Source organism: Aspergillus ibericus, assembly GCF_003184845.1.
Source record: "Aspergillus ibericus CBS 121593 unplaced genomic scaffold BO80scaffold_8, whole genome shotgun sequence".
NCBI classification, from domain to species: Eukaryota; Fungi; Ascomycota; class Eurotiomycetes; order Eurotiales; family Aspergillaceae; genus Aspergillus; species Aspergillus ibericus.
The window spans coordinates 765,662-790,276 of record NW_020292106.1 but is presented as its reverse complement, the minus strand read 5'-3'; the positions used below and the strand labels follow the sequence as shown (position 1 = coordinate 790,276).

General features: G+C 53.3%; 8 protein-coding genes across 8 annotated transcripts; 4 read left to right on the top strand and 4 right to left on the bottom strand.

Moving 5' to 3' along the window:
* Positions 1–152: 152 nt before the first annotated feature.
* BO80DRAFT_339585 (ankyrin repeat domain-containing protein) lies at positions 153–962 on the bottom strand (the record flags this gene model as incomplete). The annotated part of the gene is made up of 1 exon (XM_025715198.1): positions 153–962. A coding segment is annotated over one exon (810 nt), but the record flags the coding sequence as incomplete, so codon positions are not given.
* A 2,671-nt stretch (positions 963–3,633) lies between these two features.
* Positions 3,634–5,490, bottom strand: BO80DRAFT_453068 (uncharacterized protein; the record flags this gene model as incomplete). The annotated part of the gene is made up of 2 exons (XM_025721980.1): positions 3,634–5,404; positions 5,456–5,490. The coding sequence occupies 2 exons, from the start codon at positions 5,488–5,490 to the stop codon at positions 3,634–3,636; spliced, it is 1,806 nt and encodes a 601-aa protein (XP_025578268.1).
* Positions 5,491–6,148: 658 nt separating this feature from the next.
* BO80DRAFT_274674 (acyl-CoA dehydrogenase NM domain-like protein) lies at positions 6,149–8,533 on the bottom strand. Its single transcript, XM_025714865.1, has 5 exons — positions 8,039–8,533; positions 7,795–7,993; positions 7,622–7,741; positions 7,420–7,569; positions 6,149–7,371 (listed from the first exon to the last, which is right to left on the bottom strand). Exons 1-5 carry the CDS (start codon positions 8,166–8,168, stop codon positions 6,183–6,185), a joined length of 1,788 nt encoding a protein of 595 aa, XP_025578267.1. The 5' UTR covers positions 8,169–8,533; the 3' UTR covers positions 6,149–6,182.
* Positions 8,534–9,835: 1,302 nt separating this feature from the next.
* Positions 9,836–12,385, top strand: BO80DRAFT_348864 (acetyl-CoA synthetase-like protein; the record flags this gene model as incomplete). The annotated part of the gene is made up of 1 exon (XM_025715476.1): positions 9,836–12,385. A coding segment is annotated over one exon (2,550 nt), but the record flags the coding sequence as incomplete, so codon positions are not given.
* Positions 12,386–12,832: 447 nt separating this feature from the next.
* BO80DRAFT_422843 (CoA-dependent acyltransferase) lies at positions 12,833–13,860 on the top strand. Its single transcript, XM_025718909.1, has 2 exons — positions 12,833–13,653; positions 13,729–13,860. The coding sequence occupies exons 1-2, from the start codon at positions 13,130–13,132 to the stop codon at positions 13,781–13,783; spliced, it is 579 nt and encodes a 192-aa protein (XP_025578265.1). The 5' UTR covers positions 12,833–13,129; the 3' UTR covers positions 13,784–13,860.
* A 682-nt stretch (positions 13,861–14,542) lies between these two features.
* Positions 14,543–16,304, top strand: BO80DRAFT_422842 (MFS transporter). The gene is made up of 2 exons (XM_025718908.1): positions 14,543–15,928; positions 15,980–16,304. The coding sequence occupies exons 1-2, from the start codon at positions 14,622–14,624 to the stop codon at positions 16,269–16,271; spliced, it is 1,599 nt and encodes a 532-aa protein (XP_025578264.1). The 5' UTR covers positions 14,543–14,621; the 3' UTR covers positions 16,272–16,304.
* A 2,538-nt stretch (positions 16,305–18,842) lies between these two features.
* BO80DRAFT_340662 (DUF3638 and DUF3645 domain-containing protein) lies at positions 18,843–23,435 on the top strand (the record flags this gene model as incomplete). The annotated part of the gene is made up of 1 exon (XM_025715205.1): positions 18,843–23,435. A coding segment is annotated over one exon (4,593 nt), but the record flags the coding sequence as incomplete, so codon positions are not given.
* A 219-nt stretch (positions 23,436–23,654) lies between these two features.
* Positions 23,655–24,354, bottom strand: BO80DRAFT_462596 (uncharacterized protein; the record flags this gene model as incomplete). Its single annotated transcript, XM_025722525.1, has 2 exons — positions 23,742–24,354; positions 23,655–23,695 (listed from the first exon to the last, which is right to left on the bottom strand). Exons 1-2 carry the CDS (start codon positions 24,274–24,276, stop codon positions 23,655–23,657), a joined length of 576 nt encoding a protein of 191 aa, XP_025578262.1. The 5' UTR covers positions 24,277–24,354.
* Between the last annotated feature and the right edge of the window lie 261 nt (positions 24,355–24,615).

Below are 24,615 nucleotides of genomic sequence, written 5' to 3'. Positions count from 1 at the left end.
CCAAATGACTCATCGACTGCATCAGAATGTAACTAGCTCACAGGAATCTTCTGTATCCTTCGGACCCACCGCTCATGCGATTTCAATGTAGTGCGAGTCCGAGCCAGGGCAAGGTCCCGGATACTTTCCGGGATACGCATCCGAGGACAATTGAGTAGCAAGTCCAGAAGTCCCTCGTTGCGGGTGGCTATCGCCCGACCCAGCGGGGCTTTATCAAACGGGATCCCCTGGTGCAGGTGCAACATATCCAAGTCCTTCCGACCCAACATACGATCAACCGCCTCCACCCGGTTCGACGAGATGGCCACCGAGAGCGCGGATTCCTGAAAGACATCCACCACCGACAAATCAATCGGAAATCGAAGCAGATGCTTCACCACGTCCCGGTTAGGGTTCTGCAGCGCATAGTGCAGCGCCGTGTGGCCCAAGGTATCCGTCACATTGAGCAGCTCGGGCGCCTGTTCGAGAATATAGTCAATGATCTCCGACCTCCCGCTGACCTTCAGCGCCGCACGCTGCAACACCGTGGCGCCATCCGCAAACCTCAACCCGCGGAGATCCGTCCGATTCTGCACCGCCAGCTGTAGCAAATCGAGCCTATTCTCCAGACAAATAACATCCAGCGCGCTCGCGTACGTGAACCTCCCTCCGGCCCGAACCAACACTTCCATGATCGCGCATTGCGTGGCATACGAACCCCGACATTGATCAGGCAAGACATAATCCAGCGGATACGCCTCGCGCCATGACCCCGTCTGATTCGGGTCCGCGTTATATTGCAGCAACAATTTCACGCATCCAAGTTGCAGATGCACCACCGCCAGCGAAAGCAACGGGATCCCCGGATCACTCAGGAAGGCGGGATCCAGGCTGGTAGTTCTGAGGAGGTACTCGAGTTCATCACAGTTGCCGGCTTTGATGATCGGCGGTATGTTCTCCACCTCCGATGGCTCAAACATACATCGTTGCGCGGTGCCCCGGCTGTACTGGCGTTGATAGAACGCGGGCTCGCTTTCGAAGGGATCCTCTGCTGTTGTGGATGTCCGCGAGGCTAATGCCTCTGATTGGAGAAGGCGAAAGAAGGTTATTCCCTGCCCGAGGTTGTTGAGGAAGGTTAGTGGTCGATGCAGGCATTCTTCCATGTGGAGACAGAGCTCTAAGGGCCAGTCGCCGATGGCGACGGTGTGGGCTGGAGGCTCCATCGGGTTTGGGATTCGAGGCGAGGATACGGATGGAAGAAGACAGCGAGGCAGAGAATGGTTGACGATGAGGCGGGATTATATATACCCTTGCCAGGGCTGGTGCTTTGTCCATGTCGGGGATTGTCCATCTTTCTCAGTTCTATATCAGGAGGTCTGAGGGAGCAGCGAGGTATATGCATCCTACGGGTTGTCTTCAAGAGGAAAAGATCGGTAATCGACCGGTTGTTTCTCAATCGTCCTGCGCCATACGGGCAAGACTAGGCTCGACATGATGAACTCCTCGTCAAGTTCTGCAAACGATCGATATCTCCGGCTGCTCGGGTGTATGCCACTGCAATTAACCCAGTCCTGCAAACCCATGCTGATTTCCGTCATCATCAGAAACAGTTCCTTTTTGATATATATCCAAGACCGGCTCTTTCAACCAACTCCGCCTTTACCAGCGGAACTAGTCCACTCCACTGCTTCAAACTCAAATTTACTACTTTCTTACAGTCTTCCTGCGGAATCCCCCACACTCCCATCCGCCAGATTCACAGACTAAAGCGAGGCATACCGGCCGGGCAGCATACCCACCGCCTTTGTACTCAACCAGCAGAATCTCACCGCCTACTTACCTCCTACCTGATCCCTCAGGCCATTCATACCTGAGGCTACACCTCTCCTCACTCAGGCAGAATGTACTGCCTCAGGCGATATATATGCCCGCGTAATATTCGACCCTTGGTGAATCCTCAATACTGAACTCAAAATACGCTATAGACATTCATACGGCACGGCTGGGGATCATCAGGAACCTTTCCTGCTGTCGGACTGAGGCCGCATGGGATGTAGTGGGACCTGATCATCCATCGGGATTTAAGAGTGTCGCCTGGGTCTGTTCGATCATAGGTTTGATTTCTTTCTGTTCTATCCGCGTCCACGTTGACAATTGTGTGAGACGGCTCAGATGCCACATACCCCAGATAGGCCTATCTAAGTAATACTGTGTGTATGTATGAAAGACGGGCAACTCAGTGGGTCTCCATCCGATCAGATAAGCCCCACCCGCCCCACCCGTCCACAGTGGAGAACTAGTTAATCCTTTTGCAGCGAGATGATCGTCCATACCATCGTAAATCGTAATTTTCACTACAGACTAGATACTATCCCCACCCGAAATCCAAACTGTAACTTCATCCAGCATGGAATCCTGCAACCGACCAAGACGGGAAGGCAGCATACCCAACCCACAGATCGACACTTGTCTAGCCTTAATACCTTATAGGCTAAACGCTGCTCTAAGTCCTTGCAACCGCCATGACCCACATATCCGCTGCAACTGAGCTTTGAGCTTAATCCTTCTGCACCCACCATTCCCATTCCCATCCCATCCCACCCTCAGAGGTCCATGTTTCACGCTTCCTATCATCCCGTCATTCATCAATGGAGTATCTCCGCATTAGACATCACGATATCTCTCTTTTTCACTTCACTCGCACGATGCATGGTGTGGAAAACTCCCTACGGATATGAAAGCACAAAAGTTAGGGCTGGATCCTGTCACGGGATTTTGCTGGTGGCACGGACAGGCTGGATAGAGTTACCGGATTGGGGGATGGGATCGGGAAGGGGGTATGGTAGGGTATGGGTATGGGGTTGGTCATTTCGGGGCTGGGATGGGTGATTCGGGTAGATTGTAGTATGGGCTGATGGCATTGTCGGTCGATGGATAGGGTTAGATAGATGAGTGAAACTTGATTGATAATACATGGAATATGCAGCTGTTGGATGAGGATGAGGAGAATACTAGACTGAGAGAATTCGGCATTATTGGGCTAGAAAGCTGCTGTTCTAGGGGATGGTTGAGCAGCGGTCGCGACCCGTAACTAACTACTACTGATGACCGGACAGCTCCATAAATCTTCCGCTTTTGTATCAAAAATTATCGAAATCATAAACCACATACAGTATAGTTCTAAGATTTCGATATCACATCCATCTGTCGGGACGGCTTTACTATTGACATGAAGTTGATATTATAATCTCGAAGATATAATAGATTTTAGCGAGATTGGTGCCGAAGTAATCCAGTCGAAATGTACTTTCTGGTTTAATTTCTTTTACATCGATAGGGTGACAGCTTTACTCGCCGTACTATCAAAGTATAGAATGTGTTACGGTTTTTACGTATTATCATTCGAGATAGTGGAGCGACGAAAAATTGATTGTTTTTATTTCATAGAAACCCTCATACACACAGCACTTGTGTTGAGCTGGGTCGCGTACCGGAGGTTTCCATGAGTCAAATTACATTTCTATCCTCTCCTCGTATTTGCTGAGCAGATGGGTATATTACCGCTATACAACCCATATTCACAGCCAGTATCATCCATCACGAGTAAATGGCTATCCGAACGCCGCGCCAATTATTATTTTAACATCTCATCCATCACGGCCGTCGTTCAGTCACCGTCCACCGCCGCTTATGTCCCATATCGCGCTCGCTTGGCGCCCCGCTGCTCCATAGTCCCCGCTGAGAGAGCGTCCGCTGAGGAACGTTTTTTTTCCAGGTCGAATCCTCCACCTTTGATGTCGATGCCGGGCTCTCACCGTTGACGGCCGGCGACGGAGCTGGCCAGTCAAAGTTGGGCACAATCTCCTCGGTCGGCTCGGCGATGGAACCCCAGAGGCCAGGTGATTTAGTGGCGACTGCTGTCAGAGGCCGCTCTGCCTTCCATGCCTCCGTCGTGGGACCAGATGTCGACGAGGGCCCGATGATAAACAGCCCGTGGGAGAGCGACGGACGAGTGGCCACGCGTCGGTAGGACGGCATCGACGGAGATGTCACCTGGCTTGGCGAAGAAACACGCGACGTGCTGGTGTTAACACGCAGATGATCGGTCGAGGCAACTAGTTTCATGCTATAGCGGGCCAAGCTGGAGTCCTCTGCCCGCACAGGACCGCCGACAGACCCGGTCGCTTCGGGCAGGCGATCATTCCGGACCGCCAAGGTAAGAGATGCCGTGTTAATATTGACCAGTGCAGGCTCCCCAGACAATGCCCCAATGAGCGCATTGCAGCCTGCTCCGTGGGTGATAATAACCACGATCGTCTCGGTGGCATCCTCCGCTTCATTGCGCGGGCTAGGCTCCTCCGTGCCGTCAAGCGTTTGCGAGTGCCGTCGCGGCCGACCGGAGGGCATTGACGGGTCATGATCCTGATACCAGGTGACCATGCGTTCCAGTCCAGTGCGGAACCGCGTGTGCATGGTGCTCCATTCTTCGCCATACTCGCCGCCATCGCCCCAATTCTGGTCCCCCCGCATGCTGTCCCACTGAAAGTCAACCTTCACGCAGGCATCCTGGGCATGCGTGACATAGCCAGCGGGGATAGGGTCCGACGGAGAGATCGCATAGCTCGGTGTCGGAGGCACGTACGCGGCATCCGGGATGGAGGGGAGGTTGGTGTTGATCCGGCCGAGGATCCGCCGTCCTCGCCTGGTTTCTGCCGAGCCAAACGTATCACAGCTACCGGCGCGAGACCTCTGTCCCGTCTGGCGTATGGGTGGCCCTGCCTGGACCGCCCCAGTCGCTTCGAGAGCAGGCGAGACCGGGGTGGAGGCACTTCCCCAGCCACCGGGAAAGAAGCCCGTGGACGGTCTAGGACCGGTATCAGCCTGGGGGACAAAGTTGGGTTCACGTCGCAGCAACTCGAGCTTGGCGGCGGTAATCATACGATCCGAATTGGGGGGAGGGATAATCTCGTCGAAATAGTCCGGACACAGCCATTCGCCGAGAAAGGCATCCACACGGAGGAGGCATCGATGGTCGCTTGATGAAATGGGCCCTGGGGTCAACGAAGAATCCGAGCTGGACGGGACGATCGTAGAACCCTTCAACGGCATGGCATCTGGCTCGCCAGAATTCTGGCAGATGCCGGAGCTGACTGCGATGGCCGTCTGCAGACATCGAGTAAAAGGAGAGGTGTGAATGATGATCCGGCGTTTGGGCTTGGCTTTTTGAAGACGGTCGGCAGACTTGACCTTGTCCTCGGGTTGTGTGGTCGAGTCCAGAGAATCCGCTAATGACTGGATGAGGTCGATGATGCGAGTCCCCAGCGCACGAGACTGTAACCAACCGCCGTAGGAGAGAGGAGGGTCATAGGGGGTGGGAGAGGTGAGATGCCAGTTCTTGTCGGCAGCATCCAAGCGAGCACCATGCCTGCGACTGGTCAGCGTGGACAGCGCCAGCGCAACAGGGGGTAGAACATACCGAGCAATGATGATGGCAGCCGGGGGTTTCCCCATGGCGCAAGACTGCGTCTGGACGCGACGAGTATGTGTGGAAGCAGATGAGGAGGAAGATGAAAAGAAGAGGAGGAGGAGGGGAAAGAAGGAAGAGGAGAGAGCAGAACAATGAATGGCTTGAGGGAAGCTCCTTATTGTCCGTCGAGCTGTCCGGCGGGGTAAAGCATCTCCAGCCACGATCACAACGCGTCACACAAGACCACCCGAAAAGGCCACAGGAACAACATGGCGCAGATGAAACCCAGACGAGACGGATCGGCGCTGTCACATCGTTTCGTGAGAGAATCGGCACGATGCCCTCTGAATTTTCCGCGGAGGATCCTTTTGGTTTCTGCTGCTGGCGCTGGTCAGGCCGCCGCTTTTTTTTCTCCGGCGTGCATGTGATGGCGGCGGATGGCGGAGGCGGTGAGGTCATTCGCTCGCTTAGGTCAGCCGACCGCCGATCCTCGGCATCTGCCTCTCTCTCTGCCTCTCTCCGCGCCGACAATAGGCGATGAGACGCCTGGGCCTACAGCAGACGCCACATGCTCTGGCTACGTGGCAGGCTCGCACTGTTTGCTTCTCGCATTCAGGAAAATGCATTCAGGGCGATTGGCTAACTTGCTCGCTGAACTAGAAGAATGAATCTCATTCAGCACCATTATATATACAGTTGGCCACGGTAGCATCGGATGGAATCTCTGGTTTGCACCCTACAACTTACTCACCCGCGACGTCGACTCCCCATAGACCGGCAGCTGATGGAGAAATTCTCCCCACCGCGAAGCCGACCCCATCGGCGCCGTAACATACACTTCCCGTTCTAACCCGTCCAGAATACCCTCCAGACGAGGAAGAAGCGCAGTCGCTGCTTGCTCTTCCATGCTCACAATCTCCATCCGCGAAAGCAATCCGTGTTCAACATACCAACTGGCATCCAGTAGGACAACGCCCGCTTCATACAGGGACAGCAAGTCCCGGTCCACGCCGGCGTCGGCAGCAGCCTCGTAGGCCATGCGGTGGCCGATGGCTTCCACCAGGGGCCGACACCGGGGAAGAATCACCTGGTTGTATTTCTCGCTTCGGTGGCCATGGGGCATGGTTCGGAGAAGGTCGCGATTTTCAGCCAGCAGTCCGGCTTCGTGACGCGCGAGGAGGGAGCCTGGATGTCGGGCAGGAGGAACGGAGCATCTCCCGAGGAGTAGCTCCGTGGCCATTCCTGATCGTCCTGTTAGAAAGCAGGTTGGGAAAATGGTTGCTCGTTTAGATCGACGTACGAATGCAGAGAACAAGCACATCGCCTTCCATGATCGATAAGGCACGGGTGTGGGCCTGTGTAGTTGGCTAGTCAGCCGAAGGAGAAACCAAAGGACAGACCATCGTACCTCCAAGTTGGTTAAGTGGTTGTGCTCAAACACGCCTTGCGCGCCGCAACGTTCGATAAGCGATGAAAAGCTCTTCTGGCTATGCTGGACGAAGACCGCCTTGTGAATGGCACTGATCGTTTGACGATCACTCGGACCCGTAGCTGAATCACAGAAGCGGGAGATAACCTCGGTCGCAAAAGGCTGTAGCACGGCACTGTGGGCGAGCGCATGCAACATGGGCAACTGCTGTGTCCGAAATCTGATAATTGGGATGCGGCGATTCCTTGGCCCCCCAATCGCTCTTTGCAGACTGTATCGACCAACCAGGTACGTGGCCAGCTTCAGGCCGGGCACTAGCAGTAGAGTGGCCGACACAGATCCCACACCAACGCGGTGAATCAGGGCCAGGAAGTGTTGATGCATTTGAACTGGTCTGGCTAGGCTACCCAGCATGGCGTCAGCCGGCAAGGTCACCTTGTTGAATGAGGTCACGGCGTGATCGAGTGCATCCCCGCCCTTCATGGCTGGCAGAAGCCTGTGGCAATAGTCAGCTCAAGCCTTCACCAGACGTACTCTCACTGACACGGATGTGACCCCCTTGCACATCGTCTTTCCGTCGTTCAATGGAACGACAAAGGCACGAAGTCCGCGATCCTCGTCGTCGACGATCAGCCTGGCCATAACAAGGCCAACGCGAGGGACATTCACAATCGGCATCGTGGGAGGCATGAACCTATATTACATTAGCTCTCGGGTTTATCATTTACATAGAAAGGGAGACCAACTTTGCAGCACCGGGCCGAGGAGTATGAAGGACAAAGCTTCCATCGGACTGTCGAGTGGCCGTGGTCTCGAGATTCTTAGCATCCAAGCCATGGTCCAGTTCCGTCAACATGAACTCGCCGCTGAAGGAATCAGGCATCAGGACGATCGCATGTGGCATGGACAAGGGACTTACAAGACTTCCATGTTTAAGAGCTGTTCCATAAGAGGCTTGAGATCCGGTCTCTCCTCCACAAAAGGGGCAATAGTGCCTACCACCAGGTTCCATTGGATCATGAGGATGTAAGACGCAGCTATGTCCACAGCCATCAGCGGGTCCATATGGGCAGCCCAGAATCTTTCGGAGAGCGTAAGAATATCAGCCGTGGTGAGCCCTGCCTTTAATTAGAACTGAATGTAATCGAGCCATTGACGCTTACTATAGTGTTTGCCTATAGCAATGGCCCTCTGGTAGGAGCGTTCCAGGGACTCAAAGCGTGAAGCGCCATAGATTGGTTGGAAGAGAAGCGACGAGGCCAAAGAAGCGGTGCTCGGAAGGACGCTATGCATTGTGGTAGAATGGAAGTGATCAAGAGATAGCAAGACATGAAAGTGGTAAGGCTGTATTTCGCAGACAGAAGAGCGGACTCTCCTGCTCTTATATACGATCCAGATGGGCTTCCTGACTCATCTAGTGAATGTATGGTTGCGCACTATTGACTGCGCCAAGCACCGAGCTTGCCAGAGATGGTTTGGGAAGCGCATTGCTTTTGATAGTGTTGATCCGACAGTCGAAGAATGCCGTGAAACAAATTAACTGGTGAGTGGCGTACGGTAGGGACTCCGCAAATCTCCGGCCTGCATAGTGAGGAGGGAATGGTTGCCCATTTGCCTTGCCTTGTTAGTCTCTATCGGTAGATTCATGCATCACCCGTGCAGTATTCGACAGTGGCCCGCGTTACACAAGGATCGAGCGGGTAAGAGGCTAGCTATGCAAGTTAGATGATCTGGTCGACAGCAGCACTCGATAGGCAGAGCATGCCAAGAAGCACCGGATCTTGTTTCCAATAATTCCATTATTGGGTCTGGTGGCCCGCTTGATCTGCAGGTTAGAGACAGTCCATCAATGCCTGCGACCGTCGCTGCCGGACACTGCGAGCAGGAAAACCAACGAAAGCGGCCAGGACATAGCCCATCCTACTCCATCCGGCCCAGGATGGAAAAGCCGTAGAGGAAATTGTATTCGCCGCAAGCGTGAGCCGGAGTGTCTTGTCGAGCTAGAATTGGACAAACGACTAGACCTATCTCAGCGGCAACGAGCTCACCAGCAACAGGTATTCCTGTTCGTCAGACTGTGATACGCTCCGAAAGGCGTGGTGGGCTCTCTCGGGTTGATGTCTGCTGGACACCCAGATCAACCCGCAGCCGGAGATCGTAGATCTGGCCCGTGGAGCCTTCTCCACTATGGTGCAAAGTCCCGTGGCCTTGGGGTTGACGGATTCCATCCACAGTCGGAATTGATGTAGCCCGGGATCTCGATCAGAGGATCCATGGATTGACACTATGACCAGGTGACTTGGTTCGGTAAACCATTGGAGTTGACAGCGTGGTACATACCACCTCGATAGATATGGGCCCAGAATTGATCTTGATCCTGCAGGCAGGAAGATTATAGACCTCTATCGGACTAGCCTGACAACCTGGGGCGGGCTTGCCATGCAAGTTTGATGCACTACCGGTAGTCGTTCACCAAATCGTCGGCTTACTAGGAGATGCCCTGAACTCACTGAGAAGAATGTCTGTTCAAAGCAGCCTCATTGGCTCACAGATCTGACGACCTCGCTTTACTGTCTGGAGTCAGCGACCGAAGTTCGGTTGAAGCCAACTCTTAAAATAGCAGACCCGCTGGGTCCAAGTCTCGTATTCCGCCGCCACGAGTGCAAGATGAAAAAGCTTAGTGCTTACTAGTCGACAGATCCTTGTACACCAAGCTCCAATTAGACTGTCCACCAACATCCCAGAAGGATCGATGAATATATGATTGGGCTGCTATCGCGGATTCCGCCTGTCTCCGATGATGGGAAGTGAGCGCAGATGCGGCAGGAAGGCTGGTGCTGACTGTGTTGAGTGGTAAGAGGGGAAAGGCGCGATCATAGCGCAGCAGTTGAAATATATGAAAAGGAGCTGTTGGCATGCAGCGAAGCTGGTTCAACGCGCCCGCCAGATTGATTTTCAATATGGGCGACGTCAGCTTTGTGGATATCCTTGACAGTTTGGAGCCGTCCGTAGTGTTCACCCAGAACACCACCCAGACGGAGGAGGTAGACTGGCGCAAGATTTCTTTGGAGTCAACATTTGACGGTTCATTGCTAGTAAAAACTTGCCAAGACCACAGTGTCTTGATTGACAAGACCCTCCAAGCTCTCTGGGCAGTGACGCTGAGTGCCTTTACCAATAGGGACGATGTTTGTGCCGGGTATATCTCAGCAACAACCTCTCTGATTTTCCAGTGCTCGATCGAGGCATCTCAGTCAGTATTCGATCTCGCCGAAAGGGTGCAGAACTGGAAGGTGGACCTTGCGCCCCTGTCCAAGCAAGTCATCGGTCAACCAACTGTATCGCAACCATGTTTCGATACAGCACTGCATGTAGTGGATAGCTTGGATGGCACCTTTCAACAGAGTGAGAAATTATGGAAACACAACATCAGTGCGGTGAAGATGTTTGTCAGGATCCAACCATCCGAGGGTACCATCTCGGCTGTTTATCAGGCACCCCATGTGTCTTCATTTATCGCATACAATATGGTGGCATGTTTTTCAGCTGCAATCCACAGCCTTCTGCAAAATCCGAGGTCCAGCTTGGGGGAATTGAACCTGATCGGCCCCGAGGCAACACAAAGGCTTGCTCAGTGGAACGGTCAGCCTTTACCATCTGTGAACGCTTGCGTGCACGATGTCATCCATAACAGAGCTATAACGCATCCAGATTCTCCCGCAATCTGCTCCTGGGACGGCAATTTTACGTATAGGGAGCTAGACCAGCTGTCATCGACTTTAGCTGCTCGGCTCCGCAGTTTTGGTGTGGGTCGTGAGTCAATTGTGCCATTTTGCTTCCAGAAATCTGCGTGGGCTGTGATCGCGATGCTAGCGACTCTCAAAGCAGGTGCTGCATCAGTTGCCTTGAGTCCCGAATTTCTACCCGCCCATCTGAATCATATTCTTCGTGAAACGAATGCCGCTCTATGCCTTGTCGATACGAGTAGCATTGACTATTTGACGCAAGCTGGAGTCACGATAATGACGGTTGAGCCGGGATTGCTAGAGAATGACCCCGACGATAGCACAACTCCATTGGAGACCAATATTACCTCGAAAGATATGGCCTTCATCCAATATACATCCGGAACAACAGGCGTTCCCAAAGGCGTGGTCCTAGAACATGGGCCCTTCTTGACCAGTATGATTGCCCAGCACCAAGCAGTTCACATTGGTCCAGAGTCCCGAGTCCTGCAGTTCGCCTCGTATATCTTTGATGCCAGTTTATTGGAAATGTTTGCCACTCTCACTGCAGGAGGATGTCTATGTATCTCATCTGAACAGCGACGTTTCAACGATCTGGGCAAAGCAATTCAGGAAATGGGCGTTAATTGGATCTTCATGACTCCTTTGTTCGCGCAGACTCTGCGACCCGAGGATTTGGAAGGCGTCCGAACCATGTTGTTGGGGGGCGAGTGCCCCTCACAGAGCGTGATAGATCTATTAAGACCCAAACTCGAGTTGTTGAATGGGTACGGCCCGTCGGAAGGAAGCATTTGCTGCTCGATCAATAACCTCAGCCGGGCAGACTGCCCGGACCGTGAGAATATCGGCCACGCCACACCTAATAACCATCTCTGGGTAGTCTCCCCTTGGAATCCTGACCGACTCGCTCCGCTGGGGTCTATCGGGGAGCTGATGATTCAGGGGCCCAGCCTAGCTCGGGGATATCTGCAAAACGACGAAGCAACGAAACGCTCGTTTATCGCTCCGTCGTGGCTAAAAGACCTCTGTCCAACGAGGCCGCACCGCGCATATCGGACCGGCGACCTGGTGAAATACAATGCAGACGGAAGCCTTAATTTTCTGGGGCGAAGTGACTCTCAGGTTAAAATCACCGGTCGGCGAGTGGAGCTAAAGTCAATCGAGGTCCATCTTGCCCATAGTGTTCCAGCGGGCATCTCCACCGCGGTCGAAGCCATCCGCCTACAGAATGGCCAAACCCAGCGCACTCTCCTTGTTGCTTTCTACTGGCCTTCAGGCGCAAAGGGAGAGGATCGCCCCGACGAGCAGTTGCAGCCTCTCCCGCCCACGGCCGAAACTAATTCCATTATCGAAAAAGTTGATGCAGACCTCCGAACACAGATAGCTGCCTACACCGTACCCACTTTCTACCTTCCCCTGCCGTTTATGCCGTTGAACCTGTCAGGCAAGCTGGACCGTCGCAGACTCAAGTCTTTGGTGAGCGATCTTGCAGACGACCAGTTAGGTCTGTATGCGGCCGGTGCCGCTGTTAAGCAGAAGCCGAGAAATGAGCTGGAAGAGCAATTGCAGCGGCTATGGGCCGAGGTGCTGGGAGTTGAAACAGAGGCGGTAGGAACTCATGATAACTTTTACCGACTCGGAGGTGAGTCTGTCACGGCGGTTGCCCTTTCTGCCATGGCTCGAGATCACGGACTTCCTTTATTGCCGACAGACATCCTAGCTCAACCTGAGTTGGCTGCCCAGGCAGCTACCTTACAAGAAAAAATGGCTCTCGTGGACCATAAAGAGGACAGTGACGCACCTACTTCAGTCTACCAGGTGGATAAAATATCCAACGACCCTGAACTCCGCGAACGCATCCGCCAGAGATGGGATCTGGAGGGGATCGTGGACATCTACCCAGCGTGCGTCCTTCAGGCTGGGGTCTTTGCCATCATGAAACAGGAACCGCGTGCCATGATGATGCAGCTTACCTTCCACCTTTCACCTGACGTTAATATCGGGCGCTTCCGTGCAGTCTGGAATGAAATTGTGGCTCGTATAGAGATTTTCCGGACCCGAATCGTTTCCTTGCCGGGCTCTTCACAGCTTCTGCAAGTCGTGATGGACGAGGAGGTTCAGTGGGAAACTGCCAATGACTTGGATGAGTATTGCCGTGCCCAAATGGAAGCAGTGCCCTTTTGTGAAGGTACCCGCCTGTATCGATTTGGCCTCATTCCGGATGGTGCGCAGGGCCATCACTTTGTGTGGCTAGCTAACCACTCAATCTACGATGGGTGGTGCGCCAATCGCGTCCTGTCAATTTTGAAACCCTTGTATGAGGGCCGAGCGGTGGACTTTGGTCTGCCATTCAAGAAGTTCATGTACTGGGTGGAAGATATCCTGCAGATGGATTCCGCGTCATTTTGGGCGGCACAAATGGATGGCTACCGAGGAATTGTGTTTCCCGAACTTCCCTCGCCAGACTGCCACGCAATTGGAGACAAGTCCAAAGCTTATCGAGTACCGATGCCAGACCTAACAGGACGAAACATCACCCTCTCAACTCTTTTCCGCGCTGCCTGGTCCTTTTGTATTGGCCAATACACCGGAATCACGGATACCGTCTTTGGAGCCGTTCAGAACGGCCGCATGGGCGCATTGCCGGGCCTGACCAGTCTGATTGCCCCGACGCTCACTTTGGTGCCTCTCCGCGTTTTCTGGGACGATTCAGTACCGGTGGCCTCTTTTATCGAGGATGTGCACCAGCGCATCTTGGATATGATTCCCCACGAACAACAAAGTCTGCCCATGCTCCCGACTACCGACGGAAGTGGTGCTTCAGCATGGGCATTTCAGAGTGCCATGGTGATCCAACCGCAGCTCCAGGAGCCAGCTCTCATCGAAGGCATGCAATTTTGCCGCCGCGTGCATACCGAACATGCGCAGCTGATGTTGTTCTTTGAGATCACGGTGTTGGCGGACGAGGTGGACGTATGGATCGAATATGACAGCAATTTGCTCTGGGAAGAGAAGATTGATGAGATCTTTGGCTATTACAAGCACACGTTGGCTCAGTTATGCACGCATGCCAGATCAGGGCTTATGGGGGACCTGGAGCAACTTGCCTCGTGGAGACAGAAGCACGGAGTCAATGCTGCGGTTTCGTTGACGAGCCAGTAGGGTGGTGATGAAGCGTTGATAGACTGAGGCTGAGACAAACAAGGCTGGCTTTCTAGATGAACATAGCTCCAATACACGGTTTCCAGCAGGAAGGGGATTCAACGACGATTCTGACGACTGTAGAAAAAGTGGGAAGAATGAGACCGACCAAGCGGGAAAAGCAGACGATCACATGATGCAGAGTAAAAGACATCGTATGCATCCCTTTTTGGGCATAGATCAGCATCGTCAAGTCAGAGAGCCGCCATGCAGGGATCGGATGGAGTGTTCTGGAATTAGCTTCATGAATTATGATGATCTCAACGCGATTTGGCACTTCAACTGGCATGTGGTGGGCAGTACCTAATGAGCACATATCATCCGGATAAGATATTTCCCATTCAACTACGGAGCAGTTAAGAGTCCTCCACTTGTCGGGCCTGATATTGAAAACAAACAGTAAAGCTCTTTCTTATCGGCATCCCGCTCGGACTTGAATGTCCCTTGGCTCTCCTTTTCTCCCCGTTTGAGTTGCAGCAGAACCAATACCTCAATGCCGACCGTGGAAGGCCCCGACGGGATGTGTCAGTCTTCCGACGGATGTGCCTTCATCCTGTGGATGCATCCGCTGACGGCGTCGTCTAGACCCGCGCGTGAACCAATAGCTGTGCAGGGCGATACATTGGTGGCGACGCGGTGGGTCTCCAGCCAACATCATAGGGCCTGAGGTTATCTTGGGTTCATCTCTTTCCCTTTCATCCTACATAAGATGCGCTGCCCCCGGGCTCGGCCGTTCGGCCGCTGGGCAGCTGTTTTCGCCCCTGATATATCTAGTTTGGTCTTCAAAGGCTGACTGAAAATGTTCTCGGAAGCCGTAGACCACAATCAACAGTTGGCCCACGATGACTCGACGCCATATGATTCCGAGTCCACAATCAGTCGCGGGCATTTGCAGGATAAACCGCCCGATACGAATGATGAGGATCCCGAGGCGCTGACTCGGCTTGAAACTGCTCAGTCGGCCCTCAAACCGCCATCCGTGCTCTGGAAGGAAATCATATTCATTGCAGTGGTTTGCATGGCCCAGTTTATGACGCAAGCCGGGCTCTGCATGTCCATCGCCCCGGCCCACATCATCGGCGCGAGCTTCAACACCAGCAGTGCCGGAGAACTGAGTTGGTTTGCTGCCGCTTACAGCTTGACGGTCGGAACCTTCATCCTGGTCGCTGGTCGGCTCGGGGACGTCTACGGCCATCGACTCATGTTCATCATCGGATTCTCCTGGTTCGGACTCTGGTCTCTGCTGGCCGGATTCAGTGTCTGGTCCAACAAGATCTTTTTCGACTGCTGTCGGGCATTGCAAGGGATTGGTCCCGCAATGTTGCTTCCAAACGCGATTGCAATCCTCGGTCGCGCGTATCCTCCCGGTCTGCGCAAGGAGATGATCTTCAGCTGCTTCGGCGCCACAGCACCAGGAGGCTTTATTGTTGGAGGTGTCTTTTCCTCTCTCTTTGCCCAGCTCGTCTGGTGGCCGTGGGCGTATTGGGTCATGGGCACGGTGTGTTTTGTCCTGGCTGCGCTCGGTATTCTCGTAATCCCGTATACACATCGCCCGAAATTCAAAGACAACATGACGACCTGGACGAGGTTAGATATTCTCGGTGCTATCACCGGCATTTCCGGGCTTGTTCTAATCAACTTTGCATGGAACCAAGCTGCCTTGGTTGGCTGGACAGCCCCCTACACTTACGCACTCCTTATTGTCGGATTTGTTATCTTCGGAATCTTCGTCTTTGTCGAACGTTTAGCTCCATGCCCGCTGATCCCGAGATCGGTGCTAACGGGCGATCTGGCCTGGGTCCTTGGATGTATTGCGGCAGGCTGGTCTAGTTTCGGCATCATCATTTACTACTTCTACCAGTTCATGGAGGTCATTAAGGGCGACTCACCATTACTCGCAACCGCCAAATGGTCTGCTGCAGCGCCCTCTGGTGCAGTCGCAGCCCTTGTTACAGGTTTTCTGCTCGGGAAACTGCCTCCTAGTGTCATCATGTTCTTCGCCATGTGCTTCTTCACCGCTGGTCAGGCGATCTTCGCCACAGTGCCCCTGAATCAGACGTACTGGGCGCAGGCGTTTGTCGTCAGCCTAATCACCTCGTGGGGAATGTACGTAACGCTATACCCTATTAACTACCTCAAGATATTGACTATCACTAGGGACATGTCCTTTCCTTCTGGCACGCTGATTCTGAGTAATTCCATGCACCATCACCACCAAGGCCTTGCGGCATCGCTAGTCACCACCACCGTGAATTACTCGATCTCCCTTGGCCTGGGATTCGCCGGCACTGTGGAGTCGAATGTGAATGATGGCGGAAGAAATCCCCTCAAGGGGTACCGCGGGGCCCTGTACCTGGGTATCGGGCTTGCTGCGTTGGGACTGGTCACATCCATCTTCTTTATGTCCGTCAGTTGGAGACGGCATCGCCTGGGGAAGGAGACTTCGTGATGTTTGATGTTCAACGGTAATGATAGATTGCATTGCAGTATATAAATAATTTCACTAATTTCGAATCCAATACCCAACTTGGAATCAACCCTCTGATCAGCGCCATTTCCGCAATCATGAACGAACCAAGTCCATCTACTCCTTGAACTTGGTCCATGTCCCTTGCGCCAGAACATAAATCTGATCATGACTTGGCACTTCTTCCCATCTGTCTCCCAAGCTTCCTTCCCATAGTGGCAACCCTGATGGTTGTGGTTCTTGCATTCCGACGGCTAATTATATATTTCGGACGACAAGGCTCGATTCGGGGAGTTTTCATTTTCTCCACTTGGAGTTTTGAAGGGTAGAAGTTATCGTAGCGAGATGTCAAATAGCTGCCAATGTATAATGATCCATAGCCGGGACGAAATGAGGGAGTTGAACCCGTCTTCCGTAGTTGTCACCTGCCTCGCAGTCTCCCGGTTGGGGAAGGAGGCTGCCCCGCAACTCGAGCTCCAAGAACTGGAGCTGCCTCTCACAATCAACGGATTCAAGAAGTGTTCTCTGATTCTCACTTCACATGCTACTCGAATATCACACATGTCTAATCACTCTCATCCCCACAACCCCCCCAAGTACTTTATCCCTTGCTCGGGAAAGCTAAGGCATGATCGGATGGCGCAATCCAGACCACTGTCCTCAATGACAGGGAGGCGGCAAGGCACCCTCTGGAAGGCAGACCTCGCAATGAATCGAGCCAGCCTCAGTGAAAGGAAGGGCTCCTCCAAGAAAAATGGACGTATGCTCATCCCGAGGATCCAACAACGTTGTGGCATTACTGACATGTAGCACGGAATACGAGTGTCCTCCAGTCCCGGTTATACTACCACGCACCCTACAAAAGTACTACTGATACAACAACTCGCGAGCTCATTGAATCTGCCTTACGCTATGAACTTAACATAGCGCCGGCACCTAAGAGGGAATTTATTGGAACCACGTCACTGGCTGAAACTCCGGAACCAGAATCCGCGCTACTGTTGCTGCTGTTGGCAAGGCTGGCAGCCTAGCCGGAGGAACGGGCACCCTGCTCGAATCCAACATGATGACAGGGATGTCGTGGTTAGCGTCACTGAACAGCACTCCGCCACATTGACTCTGGTCTTCTAGTGGTCTGCGGAATCCCTGGTTAGGATGACTCGACAAGGATGGTTTGCCAACCGCCACTCGCCGGAGGATGCTTCGGTAGGGAATTTGTAGGCACGATCCGACAAAGCCCGAATCGCTCGTGCCGCCAGGTCCAAAGTCATATTTATTTAAGCTCGTCTCCCCTCCAAATCCCCTGCCCTCGCTACATGTTGTGTTTACGTTAAGCGATCAGGTGAATTCCTGGTACTGGAGCCATGCATGGGTAGGTGAATTAGATCTTGTTTGCCAATCAGACTCTCTCTTCTCAGAGTCACACGATAGATACAGTGAATGGGCCAATCACGTCAAAAATTCCTTTTGCGTCTTTCATTCCCCCCCCCGGTGCTAACTGCTAACACTGGACACGTAGGCCCGCGCGCTCTGCGACCACTTCGACAACCACCATCAGGATGCCTGGCCCCGATGTTGACCGCGACATCTTGATCGACATCTATAATCATATCGCCTTCCCCCCCAAGCTTCCAGGCCGACAGGACAATAACATCGCAGAGGTCCAAGATGAGCTGCTCACCCGATTGCTCGATGCAGTCAAAACGCTCAAAGGCTTGGCCGATGATGATATGAAGCCGGTGTGGAAGTTAATGGAAAATACACTCGACATCAGTCGCGATGTAAACAAGGAAGAGATGGTAGACAAGGCTGGTCTGCTTGAGGCATTCAGCAAGTTAAATGCAAAATGTGCCATTATCGTGAATATTGGACAGCAAAACGCAGCACTTCTTCTTCGAAAAGCCGAGTAGGTTACGATAGTGCTTTCTTAAGCCGATCTACTAACTTTTCTACCGACAGAGATGGTGATGACATCATATTCGAGGCCTTCGAAACGTCGCCCAGCGCGGAGCAGACTCTGGCCGCTTCAGGGGCTCTGCAGTGGCAGTTTCCAGGGACGGCAGTCTCTTTGCCTTACGAAGAATTTAAGAACCCTGTTCTCCAAGAAACACTTGCCCAGTTCTTAGAGGATGCAAGTATGGAAAACCTGGATGAGTTTGCCGCCAAAACACGCAAAGCGGGAAAAGAGCTGGTCGAGAGCCGGGATACTGTTGACCCTGCCATCATCACAGATTTCTTGATCACACTTCTCGGGGTGAATGGCAGGTACGTCTACCCACCCGTTCTACGCAAGCGCATAAAGGATGATGTATGCTGGGATAACGCCGAGCTGCCGTGGCGACGTAGCCCGGCCTGGCTTGTGTTTCGCGTTTGCGTCCAACGCTTGCTCTATCTGTGCTTGGGTGACGAACTAGGCCGCTTGCACTACAAATTCCTGCTTTGCACAGTTCTGGCGAACCTCTTGAAGGATCTGGTTGATCTGAAAGTTTTGGCGCCCGAGCAATGGAGTTGGTTAAATACAAAATTATGTCGTCGGCTGGCCAAGCTGGAAACGGGAAGCTTCCCGCCGATATTCGTGACTCGGAGACGCTGAAAGCACTGTTTGGCAACCAGAGACTAATCGCTTTTCCTTCCAACCAACCTGGAATGAGTTACGCATTAGCACTCCAAAGAGAGGGCCATCAAATTCATCTGGGATATCGAGGCAAAGATCTGGTCATTCGAGCCTGCAAGGCTGACATGGTCTTGGAACTTGTCCCCCGCTCGGTGTTTGATAATGGCCGAAGCATTGATCTGCCCACTCCTTTGGTCCATGATTGCGTGCACTGGCTCGATCTGAGGTCCGGGATTATAGAGGCTAGACGGTCACCCGCCATTTGGAAAGAGAGAGCTGGGAATTGGAAGATCCATGTTCGAACCCGAAAGGCGCAACGTGGGAGTTCCCTCCTGGTTGATCCCCATTCCCGGCTGGCTGCGTCGATTGCCAAGATCTTCATGCATTTTGAGCAACCATCAATGCTGACCATTTATCAACCTGCCGTCTTTACTCTCTCGGTTGAGTTAAAGCGCATGAATCTCAGCTTCCATGTGAATATGCAGAAGCGGCTCCTGCAGTGCAAGCAGCTGGCCGCAGAGATTGATCCCAATCAAGATGCTGGCACGTGGTATGGTCTACAGAGTATGCTGGTGCTGCGAAATGTCCACAATCGCTCTCAGCGTAGTGTTATTACAACGCTGGGGAAGATTGAATACCGACGACAGGGTATCCATGTCCTTGTGCGGAAAGGAAACAATGGTGACTACGGGAGGTATCGGATTGACGATGTTCTTGGTCGGCTCCAGGGTTCTGCAGACCCCCTGCAGCTGTACACCAAGGCCCAGCTGCATGCCTACACCTCGTTCACGCTTCCCGATTTACTGACAGGCCGGACCGGAACCGAAGAGGCGTTAGCTTGTTTGGGATCCGCCTATTCTCAACCATGGACCCCGTTGAGCCAAAACATCGTGGACCTGCTTCAGACAATTTCACATCTTACACCGTTGCGACAGTATTATCCAAAGGAGGCGAAGCGCCAGCAGGCCGTTACCTGGAACCAACATCTTACGACCGTTATACAACACGAGGGATACCGGCCCGTCATTGAGTTGATTCTCAGCAGGTCTAATCGGCTTTCGCTATTCGAACTGGAGGGGGCACCCTCTTCACTGGACAAGGCGACAAATGAGACACACCTCAGTGAAAGGGCCCGCTGGCGCCGGTCCATCTACGAGCGAGCGGATACTTTGTGCCAGGTCCCGACTGAACGCTACGACATGACCTATTTCTCACGCGTGGCACATTACCCATCTAAACGAGCGACCAGGACTCGCGAAATTGTCACCTTGCTCCGAGAGATGCCCTCCGAGATTAACACTACCAAAGACCTTGCGAGAATCCTAAAGCAGTGGCCATACATCGGTGGCTACCTCGGCAAATTGACTCCGGGTGCGTTGCATGAGAGCTTATCTGTTGATCTTGCCGTAGGATGGGGTAGTTTGGTCCGCCTTTGTAAGGAGTGCACGACGCACGACGCTTACTATGTCATGTTCCGCCTGGGCCTGATGGCATACGGTGATCGTGTGGATATGACGGTGATCAGGGTTCTGGCAGCCTTCTTTATCCTGGATGATCTGAAGAGACTCCCATTACCCCAGTTCGCCTCCTTCGAAAACTTTCAGGACGAGGGACTCCCTGATTTTAGCTCAATTCTAGAACAGGTGAGATTGTTCAAAACCGAATACAAGCATCCGACGCATGGAAAGAGGAAAGGAAAGAAGGCGAGAGCGCGCGCTGAGAGCCCGGAGATGGAACAGGCCCGGAAGAAACATGACATAGATTCCGGAATTGCGAGCGTGCAATTTGCCACTTTTCTCTATCAACAGTGGCCATGTGCTAAGCCCTCGGTGGATGGGTTCTCGTCGGAGTTCTTGGATATCGAGGGTGCTGTGAAAGCGATCAGGCCTGACTGGGAGCGGCAGTACAAGAACATGCGGCTTACGGACCAGCTTCGAAATGTGCAGGAAATTCTGGATGCCCATAGTGCAACGATGAACCGACCCAAGGATCTTCCACAGCGCTGCCCGTCTAATGTCTGTTGGTCCCTCCCCAACAGTTCCCGAAAGTCCACGGTGCAGTTAGCACAAGAGCTCCTCCTCAAGCAGGGCCCAAGCTTGGAGCAGAGCAAAACTGCAATCCCGGGTTTAGCTGTACAGCGGGTCCAGGAGCCTTGCCGAGTTTCAGTAGGGGGTGAAGTGAGTTCTGTGCCTGGGATCACGGAGCTCGAGCACATCGTGCAAGGGGTTGCCCACTCGGACTGCTCCGTCAGAACGAGGTACGGTCAAGACCTGCAGCTGAGTATTAATGCGCTGAAAGAGAAACACCGACAGCCAGAACGGGGTCAGCCAGAGAGGCTTAACTTTTCCGAAGGAATGTCAAAATTCGATGATCAGATCAGAAATGCTCGCGCAGTCGTAGACGGCTATTATCAACAGATCCGTAACACGCTCTCAGCTGGCGACCGGAGATATCGTTGGCTGCGACAGGGTGGTCTTTGGCCGTGTATCACCCCCGTCACCATCTTGCAGCAGCTTCGGACCACTGGTTCTGTTACCTTTGGACCGAACATGAAGGAGGCCCTGGTCTCCTATGCGCTTGCCGTTGTCCGGTTACAGCGGTCGGCTCGGATGAAGGAGCTCCATGCCAAAGGCGACCAAAGCAGGCTGGATCAGGAACACCTCCATCCTTCGCATGCCATTTGGGATTATATGGCATATCCGGACTGGATTCTACTAGAAATTGATGCCGATATGCAGATCCGCCAGGAACAAGTGACCGTGGCCCTGGAGATGGTTTCTCCCACCTCGGGCTCGAATTCCGTCCTGCAAATGAACATGGGACAAGGCAAGACTTCGGTCATCATGCCGATGGTCGCATCTGCCCTGGCTCACGGCGACGTCCTTGTCCGGTTGTTGGTGCCAAAGGCACTCACGACTCAGACGGCGCAGGTTTTGCAAGCCCGCCTGGGTGGCCTGGTGGGCCGGGAGCTGATCCACATCCCATTCTCCCGGCGTACCCCGACGACCCCACACTTGATTGGAGAATATCGATCCTTGCATGAAGAGACGCTTCAGAGATCAGGCATCGTCTTGGGGGTGCCAGAGCACGCACTGTCCTTTAAGCTGAGTGGGCTGCAGCGCGTTTCGGACATGAAGATCTCCGAGGCGGTGGAGATGGTCGCAATCCAAGGTTGGATTGACCAGGTTGGCCGTGATGTTCTCGATGAGTGTGACTTTACATTGTCTCCCAAGACCCAACTCATCTATCCCAGTGGCTCGCAGCTCGTCGTGGACGGGCATCCCGATCGCTGGGAGGTCATCATGGCTGTGTTGGGGCTGGTGGCCCAGCATCTCCGCGATCTGGCACAAGAGCTTCCGCAAAGCATCGACGTAGTGAACAGGGCAGTCGGTGCATTTCCACTGGCCTATCTCCTCCGACAAGATGTGGAGGAGATTCTCTGCAAGCGCATTGTGGACGACGTGTGTTCCGGCCGAGGCTCCGTTTTTCCCATTGAAGAATACGATGAAATGGAGACTGCAAAGATCAAGCAATTTATTTCCGAGGAACGGCTGGATGCCCCAGTGTTGAAAGACATCAATATCCTGCTAGAAGACGTTCCTCGGGCCCGGAAAAAAGCTTCCCTCTTACGGGGACTTCTGGTACATCGGATTCTGCTGCTGTGCCTCAAGAAACGATGGAATGTGCAATACGGGCTCCATCCGAAACGAGATCCCGTGGCAGTTCCTTTTCATGCCAAAGGCGTTCCATCGGATCATGCCGAATGGGGTCACCCTGATGTGGCTATCCTGTTTACCTGTCTTGCTTTTTACCACGAAGGCATGAACCAGGCACAAACCCGGCAGTGCCTTAAGGCCCTCTTGAGGTCGGATGATCCTGCGACAGAGTACGATCGATGGACTCATGCATCTTCCGCGCTTCCGGAAGGGCTCCGGCACTGGAACCTCATCAACGTGGACGACCAGGGGCAGGTGGCGGAGATCTGGCAGCACCTACGGTTTTCGACCACGGTCATTAACTACTTTCTCAAGAACTTTGTCTTTCCGGTCCATGCCAAACAATTTGCCGTCAAACTCCAGACGTCTGGGTGGGACGTCCCTTTTTTTACGAACTCTACCGAGGGTTCCCCAAGCCGACCTAGTCGCGCCGGACTGACAACGGGGTTTAGTGGGACGAATGACAACCGCAGACTGCTGCCTCTGACGATTGAGCAGCATGACCTGCCGGAGCTGTTGCACACCAATGCGGAAGTTCTCACGTACCTGCTGCAGAAACGCAACCGGGAATACCGACTTGCCGTCACCAATGGCAGGCGCTTATCGGAAGAGGAACTCCTGGTGAATCTGAAAAGCAAGGGCATCCGCGTTCTCATCGATGCGGGCGCGTTTATTCTCGAGATGGACAATCGGACGCTGGTGAGAACGTGGCTGGAGAAGGATTCTCAGGCCCAGGCTGCGGTGTACTTTGGAAGGGACAACAAAGCCTGGGTCCAGTACCAAAGCGGGCGCAGCATCCCCCTGATCGCTACCCCACCCCCGCCTCTAACACAAACGTCGGCCAACACATCCCCATCCCTCCCCCCTCTTCCTCCTCCTCCCCATCATCATCATCATGAGGAACCTTCCTCGACCCCGGCAAAAACACCCAATCCGCACTCCTCCCACAATCCCCCAAAGAGTACACAACATCGCCATGTTTATGGAACTTGCCATCCCCCTTAGGTATCCCCATGTCGTAGAGTCGGTGGTCGATCACCTTGATGGTGTTCTCGGTGATGTATTCATGGATAACGCTGTGGAAGATTTTGAGAAGCCCGGTGGTGTGGGCCCATTCGATACAGTAGGGGGTTGTTGGGAGGGGGGTGGTGCTGGTTAGGGTGGTGAGGAGGGAGGGGACGAGGTTGGGGATTAGGAGCCATTGGTTATTGTTGTTGTTGTTGGTGGTGGTGTTGTTGGGTTGGGGGTGGTTTGGGTGAAGGGTTGCTTTGAGGGTTTGGGCGGCGGATTGGAGGGCGGGCAGGGTGGTGTATTCGTGGATGGTGTAGCCCCGGGGGAGGCTGGTTAGGATGTTGGATGGGGATGAAGGAGTGATTTGGGGGTTTGGTACTGCGTCCGGGTCAGTGGCGCTGTGCTCAGCTTCAGCTTTGGGCGTAGCTTTGTGCTCAGCTTTAGTCTTATCTTCACGTGTATCTTCAAGCTCATCATCCTCAACCTCCGTCTCCTCCCCCGAAGCATCATCCCGAGCCTGAATCCCCTTATCCAAGGCACTAAAATCCAAAAACTTGCTAATGTCCGGCAGACGGGAGGAGATCTCAGACACGGCGTCGGACTTGGTAGCGTCCATCAAAGCCTGGTCTTTCTTTGTTTGGTCCATTGTGATGTCAAGTGCAGCGTTTGTGTCTATCTATCTGGGGAGATTGATGGAAAGAGGGGTTTAAGATGAATAGTGTAGTCAATGGAGTAGATGATGGGAGGAATGGTGACTGTGGATGCTCAAGATGTGAAGTATATGGGAAGTAGAAGTGGGAAGAAGAGGATTATATCTTTGGATAGTTAGGCTATTGAATAGGAGACTGTCCTCATAGCTATGGTAATATCCGTCGTAATGTTAGCTTCCTTGATAATATTGGAATGCTCCTGTGTGATTTCTAGGACCCCCGAATTGATGGTAGAGATCCCTGCTTGTTCCTGCAGGTCGAGCTATCTCATACAG